At 35.6% G+C, this 23473-nt stretch overlaps 2 protein-coding genes across 2 annotated transcripts; both read left to right on the forward strand.

Annotated features, from left to right (window-relative positions):
* Positions 1-8092: 8092 nt before the first annotated feature.
* Positions 8093-9315, forward strand: LOC143631263 (uncharacterized). The gene is made up of 3 exons (XM_077100078.1): positions 8093-8577; positions 8738-8999; positions 9043-9315. The coding sequence occupies exons 1-3, from the start codon at positions 8093-8095 to the stop codon at positions 9313-9315; spliced, it is 1020 nt and encodes a 339-aa protein (XP_076956193.1).
* Positions 9316-9324: 9 nt separating this feature from the next.
* Positions 9325-11472, forward strand: LOC143631264 (uncharacterized). Its single transcript, XM_077100079.1, has 3 exons — positions 9325-9549; positions 9619-9906; positions 10021-11472. The coding sequence occupies exons 1-3, from the start codon at positions 9325-9327 to the stop codon at positions 10252-10254; spliced, it is 747 nt and encodes a 248-aa protein (XP_076956194.1). The 3' UTR covers positions 10255-11472.
* Positions 11473-23473: the final 12001 nt, after the last annotated feature.

Raw genomic sequence — 23473 nt, forward strand, 5'->3', positions numbered from 1 at the left:
TATCTTTAGATGAACTTTCATATTCATCCATCACAAATTCAACAGTTTTCTTACCAACCTCACTATCACACTCAGAACTATGAACAGATTGAACACCATGTTCATCACAAAAAATATCATGTTTTGGTGAATCAGACACCACATTCAACGCCTTGATGAATCCTTCGGGTTCTTTTGGAACATAAGAACTCCACATAGGAGGCGGAACAACATGATATTTTGGAATCTCTTTTGGAATAATGTGATCCAAAACATATCTAGAAGCTGAATAACTTGCCATTTTTGTTTCAACATGTTCAACTTTAATTTTAATCAATTCCAATTCCCCTTTTAATTCAGCTTTTTTATCCACATGTCTATTAGTGGTAATTTGCTTGTCATTAACAGTGTGAGTGAGCATTGTAATAGTTTTTTCATCTTGCAAAATTTTGTTTCACAAAATTTTCTCACACTTTTGAAGCTTGTCATAAGCCTCTTTCACATTTTGAAAATCAAGAAACATTTTGTTATAATCATTTTTAAGCAAGTTAAAATATGTTATTAACTAATTAATAAAAAATTCTTTTTCTTCATGTGATTTACAAATGCGTTGAATTTCATTAGAAGAAAATTTTACATGACTGGCCATGTTAGCTTGAAATACAGAAGCATCATTCTCAACATGGAATCCTTCTTGATCAACCATTTCAGATTTGTCACTTGATTCACTCTTTGATGCAAAATCAGTCTCACTAGTTTCTTCCTCTAGTTCAACATCACTTCCAAAATCTATATTCCCATGTGGTACTTCTTGGCCATTAAACCAACCTGCAAAACTTTCAAAGACATCAGTTGGTAAATATGATTTAAAGAATTCATTGGGAATAGATTCAAAGCTTTTTGGAGACTCCTCATAAAAAATTTCTTCTTCAGTATCCTTCATTCCTTCAATGACACCTCCAATTTCTTCATCAATTTTGTTCTCTGGTTTTTGAGAACATTCACCAACAATTTCTGCCACATTAGCTTTGTGAACCATCGAATTCCAGTTGAAATCCTCATATAGTTGAGCATGACAAGCCTTTGAAGAAGAAGCTTCTTGTTTCTTTTCAGCTTGTGTTGGTGAGCTTTGATGATAAATTGCTTGTCGGTTGTAGTCTCGGCTAAATGGATTAAGTGATGAATCGCCAACTTCAGGATTGGTACACTTCCTCTTGAAATGTCCTTTTTCTTTACATCTAAAGCATCTAACCTTTGACTTGTCAAAACCAGCTTAGCAGTAGTTCCATCCAAACAATTTTTCCCTATATCTCTGAGCCATCCTAACCACACTCTCCATGCACCAACGGATGTCCAGCATCTCCATCTCTTCTCGGTCGATCTGATCATAATCTTCTTTGTCATATTATAGTTGCCAATACAACCCGTAATTAAGCATTCATATGACTACAAAACATAACCCAAAAACGCCATGTGCTCTTGAACATTCTCCACAGTAAGTCCGTTGTTGTTTTTAATATTCACAGTGATATTTCATTGTACAACATCAGAAGGTGGACTTGTTGTCTTTGATGATTGTTCAGGAACATCAGTTGAAGCATTGGTACCAACATAAGAACTTGTGAAATCAGGTATGTTGGTTTGATAAGAACTTCCACCAAAACTGCTATTAGTCACATACACAGTTTGAATCTTTTGACTTGGTGCAATCACATATTATGAAGAATTGAAATACAAACCAATGTCTTGAACAGTAGATGAATTCTTCATATTTTATTGCTTTCTCAACTCAAGTTCGTGTGCCTCCAGTTTCTCAATGAATCGAGCTATAGTGAGTCTTACATAAGCTACTAGATTTGATTGTTGAATCATGATAAAAGTACTCCAGTCATCAGGCAAAGCATCAGCTAGCTTATCAATATACTCACAATCTTCTTTGTTAATTCCTAATCTCTTCATCTCATTCACTAGATGAAAATATCTTTCAATCATTTGAGGCATTGTTTCACCTTTGACCATGGTGAATATATCAAACTCCTTTTTGATCAAGTTTATCTTTGATTTTCTCATGTCAGCATTACCACGATCTTTGTTCATAAAAGCCTCCCATATTGAATAACAAGATCCATTATGTTGCAGGAGTTGAAAAATCTCAGATTTGATAGATTGTTGAAATAGATTCTTCATCCTTTTCTCACGCATGAAACTAGTCTTGTCTCCATCAGGAATTTGTGGTAACCTATGACATGTGCCATTTTCATTCTTCTGTATGATGTACTCAACTTAAACGGTCTCCCATGCATCATAGTTCACAGTTTGGACATACGTTTCAAACTTATTGGCCCAGTTAGGACAATATTGGATTTTAAGCAGCTTCGGGGGCTTGTTTGAAGTCCCTATTTCATTTTCCAAGTTTATGTTCTGAATAATCGGTGAAGCATGTGAAACAAACGCGTTTAAATCTTCCATTTTTGAAAACTCAAACGTATAAATCTTGCCACACGTGTAACCTCCAATGTGTAACCTGGAATAATGTATAACCTAGAACCACCGTATAACCTTGATCAAACGTATAACACTCAAGAACGTATAATCTTGCTACCCGTATAATCTTGATTCAACGAATAACTTTCAAAACTTCTAAAACCAACGTATAACTTGAAACCAGCGTGTGACCACAAACGGATAACCTTTTATGCGTTGTACCACCTTATGCGTTCAAACTTTTACGTACGTGTAATTGCCTAACGGGAAACGCATACGCCAGACGGAATGTTAACCATGTTTGAAACTGAAACTTGATTTTGAATCACAGATAATCTAATTCACTCTTGCAGAAACATCGAGTCTGTAATTACGATCACAATGACCAATTGAATTGCAAATATCTTCCAATAATCAGTGAATAATTGACGAATTAGTGTTCGGTAAGCTCGTTGACTTTGAAAACTTCAAAAAATTCATCAATTTGACCTAGAATGTGCTGGAACTAGTAGTAAGTATGAGCCAAAAGCTCTGATACCACTTGTAGGAACATGATCCTTATCATGCTAAACATCATGTACGTAGAATCGTAATGAATAAGACCGAAAGAAAATATTTACTATACGATATGATATAGCGGAAATATATTATAAAGCTATAACAACACAAACACTCTTAATACTCATTATGTTGATATGACTTGAAAGTACAAACTGAATTACAACTGTTCCAACTGATATGAATATAACATGAGAATTCCTATATATAGATGATTAGTGACAACGTATAAGATCAGGCTCCGTATAGGCTTATACGGGCGTATAAGATTATACATCCTCTTACTTATACGTTTCACTTTACATACTTTCATCTATTGACAGTTTAGCCCTCTACAAAATACAAAATGACATATTAAGCCGACTAGACCTAATATTAGACAAAGATGCTCTAACAGATAATAATAAAATAAATTTCGTTTATATGATAATGCGTTATTATCTAGTTTGGATATATGAAATATTTGAGTGTGGGCTTGGACATTAAAAGATGGAATAAGGGATGGTAATGGGCCTTAGGTCCATGGGCTTAAGGGTATATAAACCCCTTAAACCTCCTTAATACCCAAAACTCTCATTCTTATCTCTTAGCCTCTATACACTCTCTAAAACACACACAAACACCCTCCTATATCCCGAACCAAGATCCGAAGGAAAAGACCCGAGCTCGTTGGTGTTAGATCACCGTGACGAGCAAGACATACATCAAGACTAGATCATGTTAGTGAAACCGATTCTTTTAAGGTACGTTTATAACGAAAACTTGTTCGTTTATACACGACTCGTTTAGTATTCGTAGATATATACAAATGATAAAGACTAATCAAACGGGATGATTCTCGTGGAAATTCTTTAACGTTGAACCCGTAATATATATCAATCAAACGCATCATTTAAACAAGATGTTTGGATGATTAGGGTTTGTAGGCATTGGGTATACGAGTCAAATGATACCAAACTTGTGTTGTTTCATCGTGATTTGAAGGTTAATTGCAAATCCAATATCTGTTGACTATTTGGTGTTCTTGACGATTTTGACTTTGACGACTGGAGTTAAAGATTGGATAATTCCAGATATCCATTCGTTGTGATAAACGAATAGCTGATCATTCGTTAAGCAGTCATAGTGAATAGATACATTCATATGTTCCGGTAACGAATGAGCCTTCCATTCATCCAATAGAAGTCACGAATGACCTTATTCATTCGTTATCCATTCATTCGCCATGAGGAGACAGCGAATGGAACCATTCGTTATAGATACATTCATGTGATCCTATAATGAATGATCCTCCCATTCGTCTCAAAGAATCACAAATGGCTTTAGTGATTCGTTATTCACTCATTCGTCTCGATAAAGCACGAATCAAACCATTCGTTATAACGAATGGAGCCATTCGTCATAACGAATGGGATAGCGAATAAAATAATCAATTAAGAATTTAATGAAATTTTAGTAAGGGATCTTTAATGGAGATAAATTTTTCCAAGATCGACCCCAGCCAGGGGCTCTACCCCTTGGACCCTGCTAGGGGTTGCCGCCCCTAGACCCCGCTGCCTGCCCCTGGACCTTCGTTTGTTGAGGGTTATATTAAACTAGAAATACAATATAAGTAGTGATAGTAATTGATACATGTAATTGTTATACAGTTAGCTGCGCCCTGTTAAAGATAGGAGTTACCATTAACTCAGAAAGGAACCGAACTAATGTGAGTTTCTAGCCACGCTTCCTTGTTACGTTTTCGGGGTTGTGTGCATACTTGATGTGATTAGTTAATACATTTAACTTAAGTGGTAAGTGTATGCTATGTGAATATTTATGAATGATGTATGTATGATATATGAATGTCTATGAATGATGTATGTATGATATATGAATGATGTATGAAAGATTAAGAGTATGTATGTGATGTGGTGTAAAACATACATGCTTTCCTAATAGTTTTATGTTATTTTGTGCTTAAACGTTAATGAATATAACTTGTTCTTGCATGAAATTAAATGTTATTGTTTATTATAGGTCCCATGGTAGAAGAGAGCGAAAAAACGAGTTTGAGGTAGAAGAAATCAGCTCAAACGGGATTCGGATGAAGCCGATATGCGCGTTTGAAGATAAGCGAGTCAGAAAACGAAAAACCAGCCAAATGACATGGCTACGCTGCGCGACCACCTAGTCCTTTGTGGTCACATGGCACGGTTCCCTAGGGGTGTTCCATGGCTGCCCAAATCCATCACCACAACTATTTTGTCCTATATGGACCTGGTTGGACCGGTTTTGACCTATTTTGGCTTGTTTAGCAAGTTTAAGACATCTATATATATATATATATAATATACCCTATGAATGATTTTTGGACCTTCCCGGCCGTCAAAGATCTCTTTAGACGAAATATATATATATATATATATAATATATTATATATATATTATATTATATATATATATATATATAATATACCCTATGAATGATTTTTGGATCGGAGTTTCATCAACCGGTTGTCGGTTTTGCTTGTTTTAACGTTTGTGAATTCGTTTTCGGGTTTTAGACATTCAAACCTTTTTTAATCAGATTCTAATGAACATGTTTACCATTTATAACTATTTTATCTACTGTTCATTGATTATGATTGGCTAGATTGGTTAGAATCACCTAGGTTTGATTTTCAACGGTTAAAATTAACTAGTTTAAAGTGCTTAACAAGTGGTTGATTGTTTTTCTATTGTAAAGTTCATATTTTGTGATATTATTCCATGTACACCAGCTTCCTTAGATGTATCTCAGGTTGCATGTACCCTGTGTATTTGATTATTGCATGAATTAGTTTCTTGTAGGCGTTAATTGCATGTTTTGGTTAATACTTTGTGTGTTGATTGATTGTGGTAGGCATACCATTAGGGTTTGTGTTTATTGGGTCATTGAAGTCCGTAGGCTCACCACCTTTGAATTGGACCAAAACCTTAGGTGTCCGCTTATTATGCCGGTTTAGTTCATTTGGTTAGTCGTTGCGAGACCACGTGCGGTTTCCCATTGTCAGCTAGGTTAAGTTTGTTAGTTGAGTTCTTTTGTCTTTAGTATTGAATTACCCATTTTCTTCTAGGTTTGTAATTAGTTCAAGCCTTAGTGAGATATGTAACTTAGACATGGACCAAGTTATAAGTTATTATGGTACATAGATTAACAACCATGAATTAAAAGTTATCTAGACGTCGTTAGGGTTTTCTGGTAAAACTGACCGTACGGACCAGTTGCCTCGATCTCACCTATGTTAGCCCATATTTAGAGCCCTGGTTTCAACTACATGTTAGCACCCGTGTCACCTTACTACCGTTGAGTCATCTTACATAGGTGGTTCGTTTTATTATTATCGTTAGTTTCGTTAAGTTTAATTCTTAGTTAAGTTAAGTTAGTTAAGTTTAGTTAGTTTAAATAATTAAGATAAATAGATATATTATTTAGGCAGGACTTAGATTAAGGTTAATTATTTGAGCCGTTCTGATGCAGCGGTGAAATGACAACGAAGATCGATTCACGTTGATTCTACGAATACCCGTGAAGAACTTCACAAAACTCCCAAAATCCCACCCAAAGGTCTAAGGGAAAATGAAGAGGAAAAAACAATTATTATCAAAATCAATTCTGTCTTAATGAATTACATAACCAAACTATAAATAAGAGTTCTAATACGAAATGGGCCTAAAACTGGCCATGGACCAAACAAAAACCCAAAAATAAAAACGTAAAAAGTGCTGAAAAAACAATAAAAGGCCCATAAATTTATTTAGGAGTCGTTTTTGGGCTTCAGACAGGGGCCATGCTTTATTTAGGAGTCGTTTGCCACAATGTGCTCCTCGTCTCAAGCTTCGATTTGACTATTAATGGGCCTGAAACGGAGCTTCGTGGGCCAAGTTATGCCCGTTTTCGTGGGCCACCCTTTGTTGCGCGATCTTGGGCCTCCAGAAACATAATAGCCCGGTCTTCAATACTTGGTCCCACGTCACGTTCTCACATGTCTTTGTGTTCGACATCCGGACTTCCATTAGACGGTGCTGCTACGCGATCGGTACACTTGTCGTTTGTGTGAATCTTAGTTAGGATTGTTCGGTTTTATAAATTTAAGACTTAGTGTTGAATTGCGAGAATTAGTTATTAGTATGAAAGTGTATAAATATAAAAGAAAAGGAAGGTATGTATGAACTGACGGTAAGAGGATGGCAGACTCTAATAATATCTGTGAAGGAGGGTGGCAGACCCTAATAAAATATGTGAGGTTATAGGGCGAAAGGCTCTTTAAGGGTGGTAAACTCTAATAATATATGTGAGGTTATAGGGCGAAATGCTCTTTAAAACGTATAAGTATGTATGTAAAGCAAGATAAAATATGAAAATATGAAAGAAAGTATGAGGAAAATGGTAATGAAACCGATTCACATGAATCAGATTCATATGAAACAAAGGATGATCCAGATTACATTGTTGAAGAAGATGGTTCTGACTATTTGGAAGATGTAGAAGTGGACATGAGTGCCTTCAAGTATAATGTAGATGCTGATGTGGTTGAAGTTTATAATGCCACAGATAATGCCCTGGATGATTATGAAGGTGATGAACAGGAGAAGAGTATTGACTTTGACCATGTTTATAGTGATTAAGATAATTCCACTGTGTTGAATACGGTGAAACAGAGGATAAGAAGGAAAGCAATTTGTCCCGGGCCTGGGAGTGATATATGCCCATTCTATGTCGGTCAGGTAATTGAAGATAAGAATACGTTGAATGAAATGGTTAAAACATATACAGTGGCATCAAGAAGAGATCTTTTCATTAAGAAAAATGACAATATAAGATATAGAGTTGTGTGCTTGGGTAAGAATCCTACTTTGATTTGTGGTGAGGGTTCAAACTTGCCAACTATGGAAAACCCTAAGGCTCAAAGTGTAAAAAAAAGAACATTAAACCTACTTGCCCTTGGGCAATTCAGATCTCAAGACCATCCATTTCCTATCAGTGGTGTGTGAAGACTGTCTCCCACAAACATCAATGTCTACAAACTAGGGTTGTTAGTCTATACACTATGGGCACCATAGCGAGGGAGATAGAATCAGAAATTGAAACAAATCCTACAATCCCCGTGAAATCTCTCCAAGACGAAATCCAAAAGAAGCACCAAATTCACGTTTCGGAAGTGAAAGTGAGAAGAGCAAAGAAGCTTGCTAATGATAAAAAGGATGGTGATTTTATACAACAGTACGGTATGCTAAAAGGCTACCTTGAACAACTGGTAAAAGCCAACCCCGGTAGCCATGTCAAAATAGATGTTGAACCATGTCATGGCCCTAATAGTCCTACTAGGCAATTTAGATGGGTTTATATATGTTATGGTTCTACAAAGAAAGGTTTTCAAATGTTGGGAAGAGAATTTTCGGGGCTAGATGGATGCTTTATGAAAGGCCCATTTCTGGGTCAAATCTTGATTTCGGTAAGTATTGATGCTAATAGATGTATCTATCCAGTTGCTTTTGCACTCGTGGAAGCTGAAACTCTACACTCGTGGACATGGTTCTTAGAGTGCCTTAAAGATACCCTTGATTTGCCCACCGATGCTAACTTCACTTTTATTAGTGACCGTCAAAAGGTAACTCTATGCTATAAATGCTGTTTTTTATGCTTTTTTTATGCTGTAAATGATGTTTTTTAATGCTGTATTTGTTGGTGTTAGTGCTGTATTTGTTGCTGTGAATGCTGTAAATGATGTTCTTGTTGCTGTTAAAGCTGTTAGCGTATTTGTTGATGTGAATGTTGTAAATGATGTTTTTGTTGCTGTTAAAGCTGTTAGTGTTGTATTTGTTGCTGTGAATGCTGTAAATGATGTGTTTGTTGCTGTTAAAGCTGTAAATGATGTTTTTGTTGCTGTTAAAGCTGTTAATGCTGCATTTGTTGCTGTGAATGCTGTAAATGATGTTTTTGTTGCTGTGAAAGCTGTTTTTTTAATGCTGTTAATGTTGTTTTAATTTTCTATTTTAGGGCCTAATTCCAGCATTACAAAACGTGTTTCCTAGGGCTGAGCATCGATTTTGCATTAGACACATCCATGAGAACATGAAAAAGCAATGGCGTGGAGATGTGTTTAAAAATATGTTCTTTAAAGCGGCTGGTGCCACTTCCATTCCTTACTATTTGAAAGCTATGGGGGAAATAAAAGAAGTAGATGCTACATTATATGATTGGGTCAACCAGATTCCAGCTAAATCATGGTCAAAAGCATATTACTCCGGCAGGGCAAAGTGTGATATTTAGTATAGCAATATGTGTGAGAGCTTTAACAAGCAATTGGTTGGAGCAAGGGATAAACCTGTGATCACATGCTTGGAATATATAAGAGAGTACATGACAAAGAGGATTATCAATGTGAAAAAGATGGTCTCAAAGGCTGCAGGCCCTTTAACGCCAAATGCTAGAAAAACATTTGAAGAAATCAAGACCGAGGCTTCACAATTGACTGTTCTTATGGTGGATGATCATAATTACCAGGTAAGATACTATTACATGCCATTCGTTATTCTTATTTTTTTGATTCTAAAGTTGCTTTTATATTGATAGGTGAACGGTTTAAGGTCTCAATGTGTGGTGAACGTGAAATACAAAACATGCACTTGCAGGAAATGGGATTTGACAGGGATGCTGTGTAAACATGCAATGGCGGCTATAAATGACATGGCGATCAATAATATGAATGTTGGCATACCTGAGCAATGGGTGTCTGAGACTTACTGGTTACATACTTGGAAAAGGGTGTATGATAACCAAATAATGCCAATCCCAAGTGAAGATTATTGGATGCCTTCACGGTGTCCAACAACACTGATTCCACCAAAACATCATAAACAGGTAACTAAGTATATAAAAATTATATGTATTATGTTATATATAATATTACAATTGAAAAAATGTTCAATAACTAAATTATTAATTCTATAACATGTTATTATGTCTTTTGCATAGATCGGGAGGCCAAAGAAAAAGAGAACTAAGTCATGGGATGAGAGGAAAAAAAGAGTTGATGAGGATAAAAGGACAAAAAGAGTAGAAGAGGTTGAGAGAGGGTTTTCTAAGGGAGGAAGAATGACAAGAAAAGGAGGCACGGTAAAATGCGGAAACTGCGGTGGTTTTGGCCATACTCGTAAAACATGCACCGGTAATAATGGGACGACAACTACAAGTGCACAACGTGGGTGATGGTCTTGACTTTTTATTGTTTTGGTTTGTGTGAACGTATTGACTTTTTAGTGTTATGGATTGTGTGAATGTATTCACTTTTTGGTGTTTTGGCTTTGACCTTTACTTTTGAACTTGGTTATGTGTGATGGTATTGACTTTGTTTTGGAATTGGTTGTTTATTGGTATTGACTTTATTTTTGGACTTTATGTGTAATGATAAAAATGACATATTATTAACATATTAGAACTTTTTACGTCTTTTAGGACATGCATGAACAAAAGAACATGCTATCTATCATTAGCTCAGTAATGTTCCTTAAACATGGTATACTTTATTGAACTCATACATTAAAAACATACATATTTTAAAGAACTACATAACACAACATAAACAACTATCACATGTTTACAAAGTACAATTAAAAACAATAAAAGAACTCAAAAAGTACAAACGTAAATAAGGAAAAACATCCAACTAATTCCTAAAACAATCTTCAATTTGGTGACTTCCTTAGCCTTGGTTCTTGCATACTCATCCTTCTTGTTCATACTCCTCACCAATGCAGGGATCCTTTCACAGCCATGACAAGTAGGAGTATCCGCCCACCTTAACCATCTACAAGAACCCTTCTGTAATGAACAATAATAATCAACCAACCTAACCCTAATCAACTAATTTCTTTGACAATTAACTTCAATACCAACTAATATCATTCAAAATTAAGCTAAATTAAACTGATTTCATTCAAAATTAAGGTCAATAACAACTTATTTCATTCAAAATTAAGCTAAAAAACCAACTGATTTCAATGTTTTCCTTTAGTTAATAGAGAGATTTGAGTATTGAAATACTTACACAACACAAGAATCGTCGGCCGGGGTTAGCATCCGTCCGGGATACACGATAGCACGTACCTGCACCACATGAGCAAAACAAATATGATGCACTTACACCTTGTGACCTCGGTTTCGCCAACGAAGAAGAATGTTGAGACATTTTGGATGGAAAATGTAGTGAAGAAGGGGTTGATAGTTAGGGTTCCAATTGAATTGAAGATGAAGAAGAAGAATCAATCAATTAGGGTTCCATATTACCATGGAGGTGTAATCTAGTGAAGAAGGGGTTGTAACTTAGGGTTAAGATGATGATTGTCGTGTGTCTTTCATCTAATATAATTAATCAGGGGCAAAATTGTAAATGCATAGATATTTGGATGGAAAAATAACGTGAAGGTTGACGGAGGGACAAAAAGCGTTCACGTTTTTAAAACCACGGGGAGTAAAACAGTTCAAGTTTTTGTTCAGGGACTAAAAGTGACTCCGCTTAACAAACATAGGGACTAAAACGGTAATTTTCTCTATAAACTAAAAAGTTTTATAAATAATTATTTAAGTCTTGTTATGTATTTTATATAATTAAGTCATGTTATTTACGATAAAACTTTTATAATAGATATTTAACTTTCGTAAGATTATACTCGGTTATCAAATATCGAACGTCTACCTAGCTTTAGATTCCTTATTGCGATCATAGTTATTCATTCAGTAATTATTGTTACTTAGGAATTTCTCGTCGGTATTTTCCCGAAGCGCGTGATTCCCGCGAATCATCATTTTTAATACTTCTCTTTTCACTATTGTTCGTCTATCAAGGTGAGTACCACATTCCTCTCTTTTACTCGTTTTCTCACGTTTTGGGGACATATGCGTAATTTATATTTCTTATATATACTTATACACAAAACTGCAACTATTGTCTTATGTGTTAACAACTTATACCTTACTTGTTTGTGTGCTTACATGCTTTACGTGAACCGCATTCGGAGAGGTCCAACATAATCTCAGAATAGTATGATCATACGCCAGTCGTTATAGCCTTTGTGCTTCTCGACATCTCAGTTATACTTGCTCATTTGGTTAATTTGTTATTCTCATATGACTTGTTGCAGCTACGTATTTTGTTATATATACTATATGTACAACTAAACTGGTGTGTTGCTCACTCAACATGTGTTGTTGACAAAATTCTATTTTAAACGCATATGCAGGTTATCGTAGAAATTTAATGCAGGTTGGTGAAGACTTAGTGAAGAATTTAAGTTAGAAGATAATTAATCAAGATCATTTGTGATATAAGTTGTATTGATGCATGATTTTTGATTATGTATTTGTTGTATTTGATTTATTTGAAACTTAATTTAATTAATAGATATTGTCATTTTAATAATGCATAATAGTAACCTTTGAAAAGCTGTGAGCAATCAGTTCGCCCCGGCATTTCCGCCATAGGTTGGGGTGTGACTGATTGGTATCAAAGCCGAAGGTTTAAGATAGTTCGTTAGAAATTGTCTTAGACACATGTTTAGGAACCTTATATGTGCCTATCTGTTTACCTTTATGTGTTTAATTTTATATTGTTTAAAGCTTTCTTAGCTAATTATCTAATGATTATTTATTATTGTATTGTTATGCACACACACACAATTCCGAAGCTATGCTTCACTCTCAAAATGTTTTATTACTCCGAGACTATGTCTCATTTTCAAAATGTTTTAATAACTTCGAGGCTATGCCTCAATTTTATAATATTTATATTAAATGTTATTGGATTGTCTTTTATTGTCGGAAATTTCGTTGTGAATTTCCTAGCTTTGCTTTTGCTCGTTTTCACTTAAAACTAGGGAGTGTGACAAGATTCCCCGCCATAGTGGAAATTTTCATGCAACCGACACTTTAAGCGTTTAATGTAACCGGCTGAACGCTTACACACTTTATTGTGTTTTATTGTTTTCAAAATGTCTAGTTGGGTGTAAAACCCATGGGACGCCATGGACACGCCAACTGTACATTTGTACAATTTGTTATATTTGCGATATTTTGTTGGAAAATTATCATCCGTGATGATACACAAGATGTTTCAACTACTTGTGCTTGAGTTCGTTTATTCGTTATTTAGTTTGGTCGGTCAAATCGCCATGTAACGCTCATGGGCCGACAAACTCAATTGATTCGTTGATTCGTTAATTAAGTTGGGTCATTAAAATTGCCATGTAATGCTCATGGGAGGCCGACTAACACATTTGTTTTGGTTTTGGTATGCTAATAAGTTGGGGAAACAAAATGCCATGGAAAGCTCATGGGAAACCCAACACATCAAAGAACATTCGTTAATTGTTTTATTTGTTTGATTTATGATTTGATTTAACTATTCAATTATTCTATTATTCTGTTATTAAACTATTCAATTCCTTATTTACTAAATCAATTTTTTTTAATCAAGATCTATTGATTCGATCTACTCATACACTCAAAACATTTTTATTCTCCTGATCGGATACAGACCCTTCATTCATCAAGACTCGGTTATCACGAGCTAACCAAAACAATTTACACTCATTAAAATCGGTTTTCACCTATTCATCTTATCACATTATTATAATGTCAATAACTTAATTAATTTAAATAATATAATACAATTTAATGCTCAAGACATTATATACATAAACTATTAAACATATTTCCAGTATTCAACCTCAAAATGTTAGTTTGTTAAAACATGTCAAACTTCGATGAAACTCATTAAGTCATCAAGCTAACCCATTGATTTTAAATTTGGATTCTAACTTATTCTTAAGTTATGAATAAACATCAGCATAACATATTTAAGTTTTGTTTTACAAAATAACTCATATGAAATCTACACAACTATCCAATCTTCTCATCAAATCACATCTTTATTAATCATAGAATGTTTTCTTAACATGAAACAACACCAATCATTTATTTTCTATAACCGCCTCATGGTTACATGTTTAGTCAAGAAGATAACTCCTGCAATCTCTAAAATATAAACTCAATTTCTAAAACATAAATACAATCAATTCAATATTGTTTATCAACTTCTTCGCCAATAAATTCAATTCATTTACCGCTACTCAATCTCATAACATAAACAACAACCGCAAGTCTAAACATCAACTATATGTTGTCAATAATGTTAACAGTCAATCTCAACAAAATCTTAGCGTCTCAAAAAAGAAATTTTACGTCAAATTCACTCGATATTCCTCACTTACTATCACTGTTCAATTCAATCCTCATATCGTTTTGTACCTAAAGTAATCATTTGATTATCTTATTATTTGCCACGACTATGAAAATCCTAATCACCTACGCCATGTGTGTTCTCGACTCAATCATATTCATCAGCTCAAAATTTCCAAACTTACTCTATTAACCCCTACTTTGCGACCTAATCAGAATATTTCAGTTCAATCAACTTCAATTATTCAAATTTTTACAAATTTAATTAATCAAGTTATTTATAACTAAGTTTATTAAAGAAGATGTTTTTTCAACTTTTATCTAAACATACTTTACCTTTCTCAATCATACATTATAATAAATCTTTACTCGATTTTTGGATTTACACAATTTCAATTCTAATAATTTATAAATATGTTCACCCAACACAATTTATCTTTTCAAAGACAACTGGTTGCATGACTATACTTTCAATTGATGTTTGAAAATTTTAATATTTTATTTAATACAACTAAAAAATAATAAAATCAATTCATTTTTTTAGCAATATTTTACGCAATGTACCCCCCCCCCCATCTTATAAACTTTTACTTTTAATCCTCATGACGTAATTCCTCACTTATTAAGACAACATTATTATTTTCACATAATTAAACATCTTACTATTCTTATGGCTCCTCAATTTATCCTTCATTTTATAGATCCTCATTTTTTGGTCCTTACAGAATATCTCATTCAAGAAACCAACGTTATCCTCGACATCAACCGTTTGATTCTCACGACCACCGCATAGCAGCTTGTATAGCCAGAGAGTTAACTGTTGCGATCCCTAGGATAGTAACCCAAATTCGGAACCTTAATGCAACTGATTCAACTTTTCCCACTAATTCCCCTGCTAGTGACTACAAACCATCTACCTCCACTCATCCTCACAACAAGAAACATAAGAACCTTGCTGTAACAAATCCTACCCACCCGCAAGTCTCCTCAAACAATAAACCTTACCTCGGTCGTTTTCTTTCATGCTCCATTTGTAACTAATATCACTCAGTTGAATCCCTATGTCGTTGCTGCACCCATTGTAATCATTATGGCCATCTTGCTAACACCTGCCGTGTCCCGCCTAGTCGCCTACTGCACAAGCTGTTCCGCAACAACCTGCCCCTCATGCTCAACCCGATGTTCCTAATACCCGTGCTTGCTACCATTGTGGAAACCCATCAACCTCATGTCCCTCAAACTCTTCCCATCAATAAAGGTGAACCTTACTTAACCCAACACTACCAAACCTCGCAACCACAAGCTCAAGTTTACCAAACATATTTCCACCAAACAACTTTCTTGCAAACCGTTCAAGCTCCAGTTTTCCAAGCAATGTCGAATCAACCTACCTCAACTGCTCCTACTCCAGCAAATCCTCATGATGTCTCAAGTCACACCAATTAAGTTACTCAACGATCATGAAGACCTTTATCATTCCCTTTATCTATCTTACCTTATTTTGTTTTTTTTTTTCTCAATTACGTATTGCAACACCTCTTATGGCCATTTAAACTATTTACCTTTTGTATAATAAATAAAGTTTCTTTTGATTAAATATATTATTTATTGAAGCCTACTTCCATCTTATTTCTTTATCTTCATTAACCTTAACTATTTATAAGCTACCCCTTCTTCAACTTTAAATACTTATATCTTTACGTTTAAAAGGTGTCTTAAAATTTATTTGCTTTATTAAAATCCACTGCAACTTTTGAAATTATTTTATATTTTGGTGACTTACTAGTGTTTTAAATTAAAACTCCTTAAATTTTTTGTTTCCTTAAAGTCACATTTTAATCAAACGTTTTGTAAGTCCACACGATGGGACGAATCATGTGGGCCATCCGACGATGAACATAACTATGGTCTGAAACATAATTATCGAAGTCCTCGCATGGAATCATGATGTGTAAGATTGTGTGTTATAAAATAGAATCAAAAGTAGTTGGAATAATGGTACTAATGTAAAGATGATAAGGACATGGTAGATACGCCGCAGGTACATCCTATATATAAGTGTCCCTATCGGATTATTATTTGGAGAGTTGTTTTGACTATTCAAGGTTCTATGCTATGATAAAGTTTTAAAAGTTATATTTAAGATTTTATTTTTCCTCAAAAATTTAATAGTGTTGTTATAATATTTTTTAATTTCGGGACGAAATTCCCTAAAGTATGGGAGACTGTAACAACCCGGGTTTCGGACTTGTACCTTTACCCGACTCGGTTTGATGTTCGGGTTATTTTTGTTAAACATATCGCGCTTATCAAACTAAATTGAGTATTAAATTAATATTTAATTATTTATGAATAAATCTTTAGTGTATTTACCCTTCTAGCCCAAAATATATAGTTTAAACCTTTTTGTTTCCACCTTAAATTCCAAGGGACTAAACTACAATTTTGTTATAACCCTTATTACAATCTGGATAATCCATTTATCAAACCTGACCCGTATTCTTGTTTCTTGAACCCGTATAAATATGGGATGTCTTGGAGCTTAATTTACGTAGTTTTTATGGAAATTTGATCAAGGATTTCATTACACTTGCCTATTTCGGCTCAACCGACAATCTAATTGAGTAAATTCAATCACAATGATTTGTTTTCCATCTTTAACCAAGCCGACAGTTGTAATAACCCTTGAGCACGAAATCGTTAATCATAATTCAATCCATTGCACAGACACCACCCTCAGACCATCGTCTAACAAACCCATATACTCAATCGCGTTATAATGATCGTTTATTGATTGTTCGTTTTGGGTTTCTTGCCGCCGGGTTCCGTTCAGATTGGACGAACTCGTGTAATCTCTAAAGGTAATTTATTACATGTTTTGAATCGCGTTTAGATGCTGATCAAAAGCCCTATCGTTAATTGAACCAAGTTTAACGGATTTAAAGATTGAATTATTAGGGTTCTTGTTAGTATTGGGGCTCTGGGCTGTCTGGGTATATATTTTTATAATTTGGGTAGTTACAAACTAATCAAGTGGTTTAGTTGGTTGGTTGGGATGGGTTAAAGCACTGTGTTGCTGGAGGGCGCTGGTTCGAATCCCTTCAACACCATTTTGTTTATTTAATTTTTGGAGTTTTTGATGTGTGCGTACGCGTGCGGTTAAAATATAAGAGGTTGGGATGATTTGCTTTTGCACAAGATCTTGTTTTAAATTTATAAAAGTGATTTCTACAAAGACTAAACACACACAAAATAGGCAAGTGTACCTATCGTATATGTATAATAGTATTGGTAAGAACCAAGTATCGATCCGTGGACACAAATGTTTCTAATGATAAATCGTTGTTTTACTTTAATAGAAGGTTTTAATCATTTGGGGTTAATTTTCAAACTTTTTATAAAATATAAATACTTATATATAATATATAGGTGACCAAGACAAGAGATTCTAAACGAGTTGTTCAATTATGCGAAGGTTACCATCAAAGATCAAGAATCCACTCCATTTTAACATTGATAATTAATATTTGGACATGTGATAAACTTACCATAGCAATATATGATAGATAGCTCCTTAACACTTAAGTGAGCATCTTTGGCACTAAGGAGATGGTATGCGCATTTTAAAGTCCACCCTTTCCTAATGTCATACCATCTCAATGATGTCAATTTAAGTTGGCAAGTAGTTTTGTAAAATAGAAAGATTAGGATTGACTTCGATTTCTCAAATACCAATTCTAACAACTTCGGGTGGTTGTAGTTCATCACACAACCTTCCCTTGGTTGATTTAAGTAGGTTATAATTACACATTCCGTTAATATATGGTTTCTTTAACTAATTTGATATCCTAAGCAAAGCCATTTTTGGATTACCAAGGTTTAAAAAAATACACCATAACTTATATCTCATCATTTCTAAGTACAATATAAGGATCCATGTTTAGATAATGTATCAAAGTATTTCTATCTTTCAAGAACATGAATCGATCATGAACGATTGCCAATGAAATTGACAACCACCAACTTTGAATTAGTAATTTAAGATGGTGAAACATTTCTCATCAAAAGATAATTGTAATATAACCATGTACTTTACTAGACTACATCACATGTCTTGATTAATTATCAAGTAAAACAAAGCTTCTTCATAGATTTTATATGGTAAAAGGAGTTTAGCTCATAATGAGCATAGTGATAGACATTACGATGATTGATAATAACAAATACATGATTAAACTTTGAACAATCTAACCAAATATAGATGAATCTTTCTTCTTAATGATGGTAATGATGGTTGATGATGATGATTAGTGGTGATGACCTCCAAACCTTCAAACTCTTCACTAGATCTTCAAAGTGAGTGTTAGTGTGTATTTTTATAAGTGAAAACCGGAGAGAATTCTTTTCAAGGCACACCAAATGAGTGCAACATGAGCCACTATTTATAGGCAATCTGGATGGTGAGGCACGGCCCCGTGCTTGATGAGCACGCCCCCGTGCATTTTTATGACATGTGCCAGATTTGTTTTGTCTTTTGTGTGAGGTGGCAACGGCCCCGTGGTTAGTAGGCACGCCCCCGTGGTTTTTAATGACATGTGCTCAATTCTTCTTTGTCTTTTCTGCATTCTCGTCCACGGCCCCGTGCATGTTGGGCATGGCCCCATGCTTTTGCTTCCAGATTTTGTCTTTTCTTGTGTCAGAAGCATGGGGGCGTGTTTCTTTAGGCATGGGGGCGTGTTTCTTTGTTTTCTTGTGTTTTCTTCTGTTTTTCTTCGTCTTTTTGCTTGTTTCTTCGTTTGGGGTTTGGTTTCACCTTAAATTATGTTTTATTATGATAAGTAGCCTTTTATGCTATGTTATTAGATAGAAATTGCAGTTTTTAGAGATTATTTGATGCCGAAAAGATGTATATTTCTATGTACATCAAACATCCCCACACTTGAAAATTGCTTGTCCTCAAGCAATCTTTTTATAAACATCCTCTAAAAACAGCAAATTTAGATTATAGCTATCCTTTAAGTGAGCTCCAAGAAGACGAAACAAAATAACCAATCTTTATGTTAGTGATAAAAGAGAGAGAACTTTTGTTTTTATGAGATTTCGTTTATGCAAAACGTCACGTTCTCACAATGTTCACTCACACTTGGTTTTATATCTGATCATACCTGTGATGTATGTATGTGAACAATCTTAGCCAAAATGCAACTTGTGATAAATAAGCTTGTAACAAGTTCAAATCTCCACCTTTTGAAGGGTTGCATAGATCAGAAGGTAAAAAGGGGTTTCGGTTTAGTGTGAGTAGGAATTGGTATTTTGTGGTGGTTCAAGGGTTAATGGTAAATACAACTTCCACTGTTTGTCGGGAGTTTTGAGATGTCTTCAATGGTTGGCTCCTTTTCTCCGAGAATTTTTTTTTTTTTTACCTAATGACTCTTTTAAAGTCATATCGTCAAGACCAGTTTTATAGAGGATGTGGATCAATTCTTCCTCAATCCTGTTCTGAATATAACTTCCAACTCTAATGGATCGTTCGGCTTTGAGCCTAATAGCCCCCACCCTCATTAGCTCGGTATATTCATGTTGAGACAGAGTTTGACTTTTTTTACATCTTCCTTCGTGGGACCAGTTTCCACAACCTAAGCATCGTTCATATCTTTTGGCTCTTCTCTTCATTGCGTTTTTGGAAATTCCAAAGAATGGTGGCCTTTGTTCATCTCGGCGCCACTGTTTCCTCACCTCATTGCTAAAGAGAAAGATTCTATCCCTAAGTTCTGGAGGCAACCTAGGTTTTGTGAAGTGTATGCAGCAAAGGAAATTGAAATCGAAAGAATGTATTTTCAGTTCTTTAGGGTCTGCCGGTAAAAGACCAGTGTTGTATTTTACCGGTGAAAATGGATAAAGTGATTGGGTTTTTGGGTTTTGTAATTTGATAATGGGTTTGATGGAATTGTGTAGATATTACCTTCTTCCTTATACAACTCTTCGTGTGGTCTTGAAATGAATAATTGCGACAAGTTCTAAATCACATGAAACATATGACTCACTCAAGCTTCCGAAAAAATATTTATATGGCATGAGGTTTATCTCACACTAACGGAGGAATTGGGTATTAACGCCATATTTTGCATAAATTTATTCTCAATATTACAAAACTTTTTCTTACTTTTTTACTTTTATGTAATGATTGGTTATTTTCAAAAAATTTTCTTGGTTTTCTTTTTTTTTAGGTTTAGAATAATCTTTGTTTGCTGCAAAAATATTTGTTTTAGAGAATTTTTATAATTAGTTGGACAAACAATTGGTCAAGTAATTCCCCTCCCCACACTTGAATCTCACATTATCCTCAATGTGACAAGATTCATGCAAATATAAAAATTCTAATTGAGTAAAAATGGAGAGTTACTTCCCTACGGGTTAACGAAATTTCGACAGAGCGTCCCCTGTTTTTAGTCCGTTTTCCTGTATTTGTACCTGTATAATATATAACTGCAAACATCCACAAACAACCAAGCATAAAATGCTGAAAATTGGGTATGGAATCATCCATCCCTTTGCCCTATCGGGCTAAATTAGTTCCTAATATAGTGTCTTTGGCACACACGGCCATAAAAGTATCCAAAACAACATAAACAAACAAGTACGATGAAAAGTAAATTGTTCAAAACACATATAATAAGTTCATGAAATAATACCAACCCATGCCCGTGCCCATGTCCAACCTACCTGTGCCGCCAATCATCAGTTACCTGTGTCCGGGTCAAACGGTCCCCACTGCATGTCCATGCGATAGCCCAATCGTTCAATCTCTCGCCTCGTTGCTTCATACTCGGCCGCTCGCTGTGCATCGGAGGCAGCCATTTGCTCGTTGATCCTGTTAAATGAGGCGGTAGTGTTAGTTGAGAATTGATCGATCAGTCCATATATACCCTCCAAAGAGTATCGGCTATCATGTGATGAACTGGGGCCGGCCCCTGATGAAGATGGGCCTCCTCTCTGATGGTAAGTTCGCCGGCGTTGTTTTCTGGGAGGCGATTGTCATCTCTCATGCACATCCTGTATCATAATCTCTGACAGGTCTTCTGGGTCCCAAACTTGGTTGTTCTTATCACAAAATCTCCACACACCCGGGCTGATTTGCTGAACCATCTGCATGCTCTCACAGTAATCAAGGTTGAGAGCTATCGAGTCTGGGCTTGGAGTTCCTTCTGTGTCTGCACCATATGCCCTGTAGAGGTTGTAGATCCAGGGGCCACCAAAGATTGGGGAATTTCCTCGGGCAGTGGCATTTGTCATGAAAAGCTTGCAGAATAGCATAGTGATATTGCATGGTATTTCGTTTTTCATGCAATACAATGCCCAAAAATCCCTTAGGTTGACAACCCCTTCTCTCTGTCCTCGAGCTGTGACGGTATGACTCAGCAAACGGTAGATGTACCTCATGAGCAGGTCACGCAGTGCTGTGCTTTTTGAAACGCTCGATGTATACCTTGTTGTTCCATAACTCAACTGTACCCAAGCTTCTTCCCTAATGGCACCTGCTTCAGCTTCATCATCATCACCCTCATCTGTAAAGGTTGTTTTAGCCTTGAACCAGATATCTGTGTCAGTTTCTTCGGCCGTGTAAATACTCAAATCAATTCCCAGTTGAGTGACAGAAGTTGTATGCCAAACACCCCCACATCGGAACTCGATTGCCTTGGTATCCCACATGTAAAACTTTTTCTTCTTCATGTTGAATGAGGCTAGGAACTCCTTTGTAAGTTCGGTTACTGAATCCCCCGTTTGGCTAAAAACCCGTCTCCAAGGTCCCGTCACAATGTTCTGATAGTGGTCCCATTGGTTAACTTGTCTGAGGGTTTCTTCGCATGCATGGAAGTGAGCTTCAGGATATCTGTTATTGAGATAAGTTAATCTTTCGTTTGCCAATCGGTCCTTAGTCTTGCGGTTTCCGAAGACTAGGAATGCATGAAACTCTTCCCCATACTCAGCCATCTGCAATTTATACTTAAATTAGTCAAAAATCGTGAAAGATTTTAATTTGCTGAAACAGAGAGCAAAGCACGGTGGCGTGCTTTCAGACGTACGGCCCCGTACTGCTGCTTCTGGTTCAGTTCCTTTGATGTTTGACTTTTGGTTGACCACGACTCGTGTTGTTTTGGGCACAGCTCGTGTTTTTAATATTGATTTCTAACTTACTCAGACTCGAACCCTCGTTTCTAACCGGTTATATCAATTGGGTTTAATGGTGTGTCTGTTATTTATGCTAATACCCAAAACCCGAATTGTTTCTTACAATTATACCCTAACCATCAAACTTTCAACAATCTATTCATCACAATCAAGCATAATAACCCATATCCTTTTCGGGTTTTGACCCGATTTGGTCGATTTGAACAATTTTTGGGTTAATCTAAAACTAGAATTACGAATTTGAATAATGCAATTGTTAAATTAACATACCTTAGGTTTAGAATCGAAGATTAGATGAAGAAATTAGCAAAATAATTGAAGGTCGGCGGTTTCTTGGTTCTGAATACAGTGAAAAATAGGGTTGGTGGTTGGAGAAAGTTATTTTGTCAAGTTAAAACTCGTAACTGCCCTGACACCAAAAACACGGCCCCGTGCTTTTAGAAGCACGGTACCATGCTGGTTAGTGCAGACAGTACTATTTTGTTTATTTTGTTTGTCGAGCTTGGTTTGTTTTTACTGGGTTTTTATTTTCTGGTTATTTTAACATGGTAATTAAAAATCCTAGATTTCATTAAAACATAAAATTAAAGACATAATTAAAGATAGATGAAATGAAAAGTACAACAACAACTCTCAGATCCTAACACATAGTACTAGCGGGAACAATTTAAACACGAAACGAAGTGAGAACTTCAACGGCCACCACCCCCGAACAAGTCCTGGATGTGTGGTGGTGCTCGTTTGGCTTCCAAAAGTTTGTCAAGCTTTTTGTTGAGCGTGACGAGTTCTCGGTTGAGAAAGTTAAGTTTGGAAGTCACATCTTTGTGGTGGCCATCCACAACATGGAAGTTCTCGAACCTAAGCAGGTCGACTTTGTTAATCAACTCGACCACTCGAGCCTCGGTTTGCATATTGCTCTCAACTTGATCTCTTACGATGCATTGGAGTCTCATGATTTGCTCCTCAAGGAAGGAGGATTCATGTTGTTTCCCCTTTTTCACTG

Source organism: Bidens hawaiensis, unplaced genomic scaffold (assembly GCF_021521415.1).
Source record: "Bidens hawaiensis isolate Kalapana, Puna unplaced genomic scaffold, B.hawaiensis_p1.1 tig00006055_1, whole genome shotgun sequence".
Lineage (NCBI taxonomy): Eukaryota > Viridiplantae > Streptophyta > Magnoliopsida > Asterales > Asteraceae > Bidens > Bidens hawaiensis.

Bases quoted from the DNA above. Each gene is read 5' to 3' on its own strand.
- LOC143631264 (XM_077100079.1), top strand. From the start codon at position 9,325: ATGTGTGAGAGCTTTAACAAGCAATTGGTTGGAGCAAGGGATAAACCT. The intron at 9,550-9,618 runs GTAAGATACTAT...TTATATTGATAG, and splicing joins TGGATGATCATAATTACCAG to GTGAACGGTTTAAGGTCTCA. The intron at 9,907-10,020 runs GTAACTAAGTAT...TCTTTTGCATAG, and splicing joins CACCAAAACATCATAAACAG to ATCGGGAGGCCAAAGAAAAA.
- LOC143631263 (XM_077100078.1), top strand. From the start codon at position 8,093: ATGGGCACCATAGCGAGGGAGATAGAATCAGAAATTGAAACAAATCCT. The intron at 8,578-8,737 runs GTTCTTAGAGTG...TGTTGGTGTTAG, and splicing joins ACTCTACACTCGTGGACATG to TGCTGTATTTGTTGCTGTGA. The intron at 9,000-9,042 runs GTTTTTTTAATG...TTTCTATTTTAG, and splicing joins TTTTTGTTGCTGTGAAAGCT to GGCCTAATTCCAGCATTACA.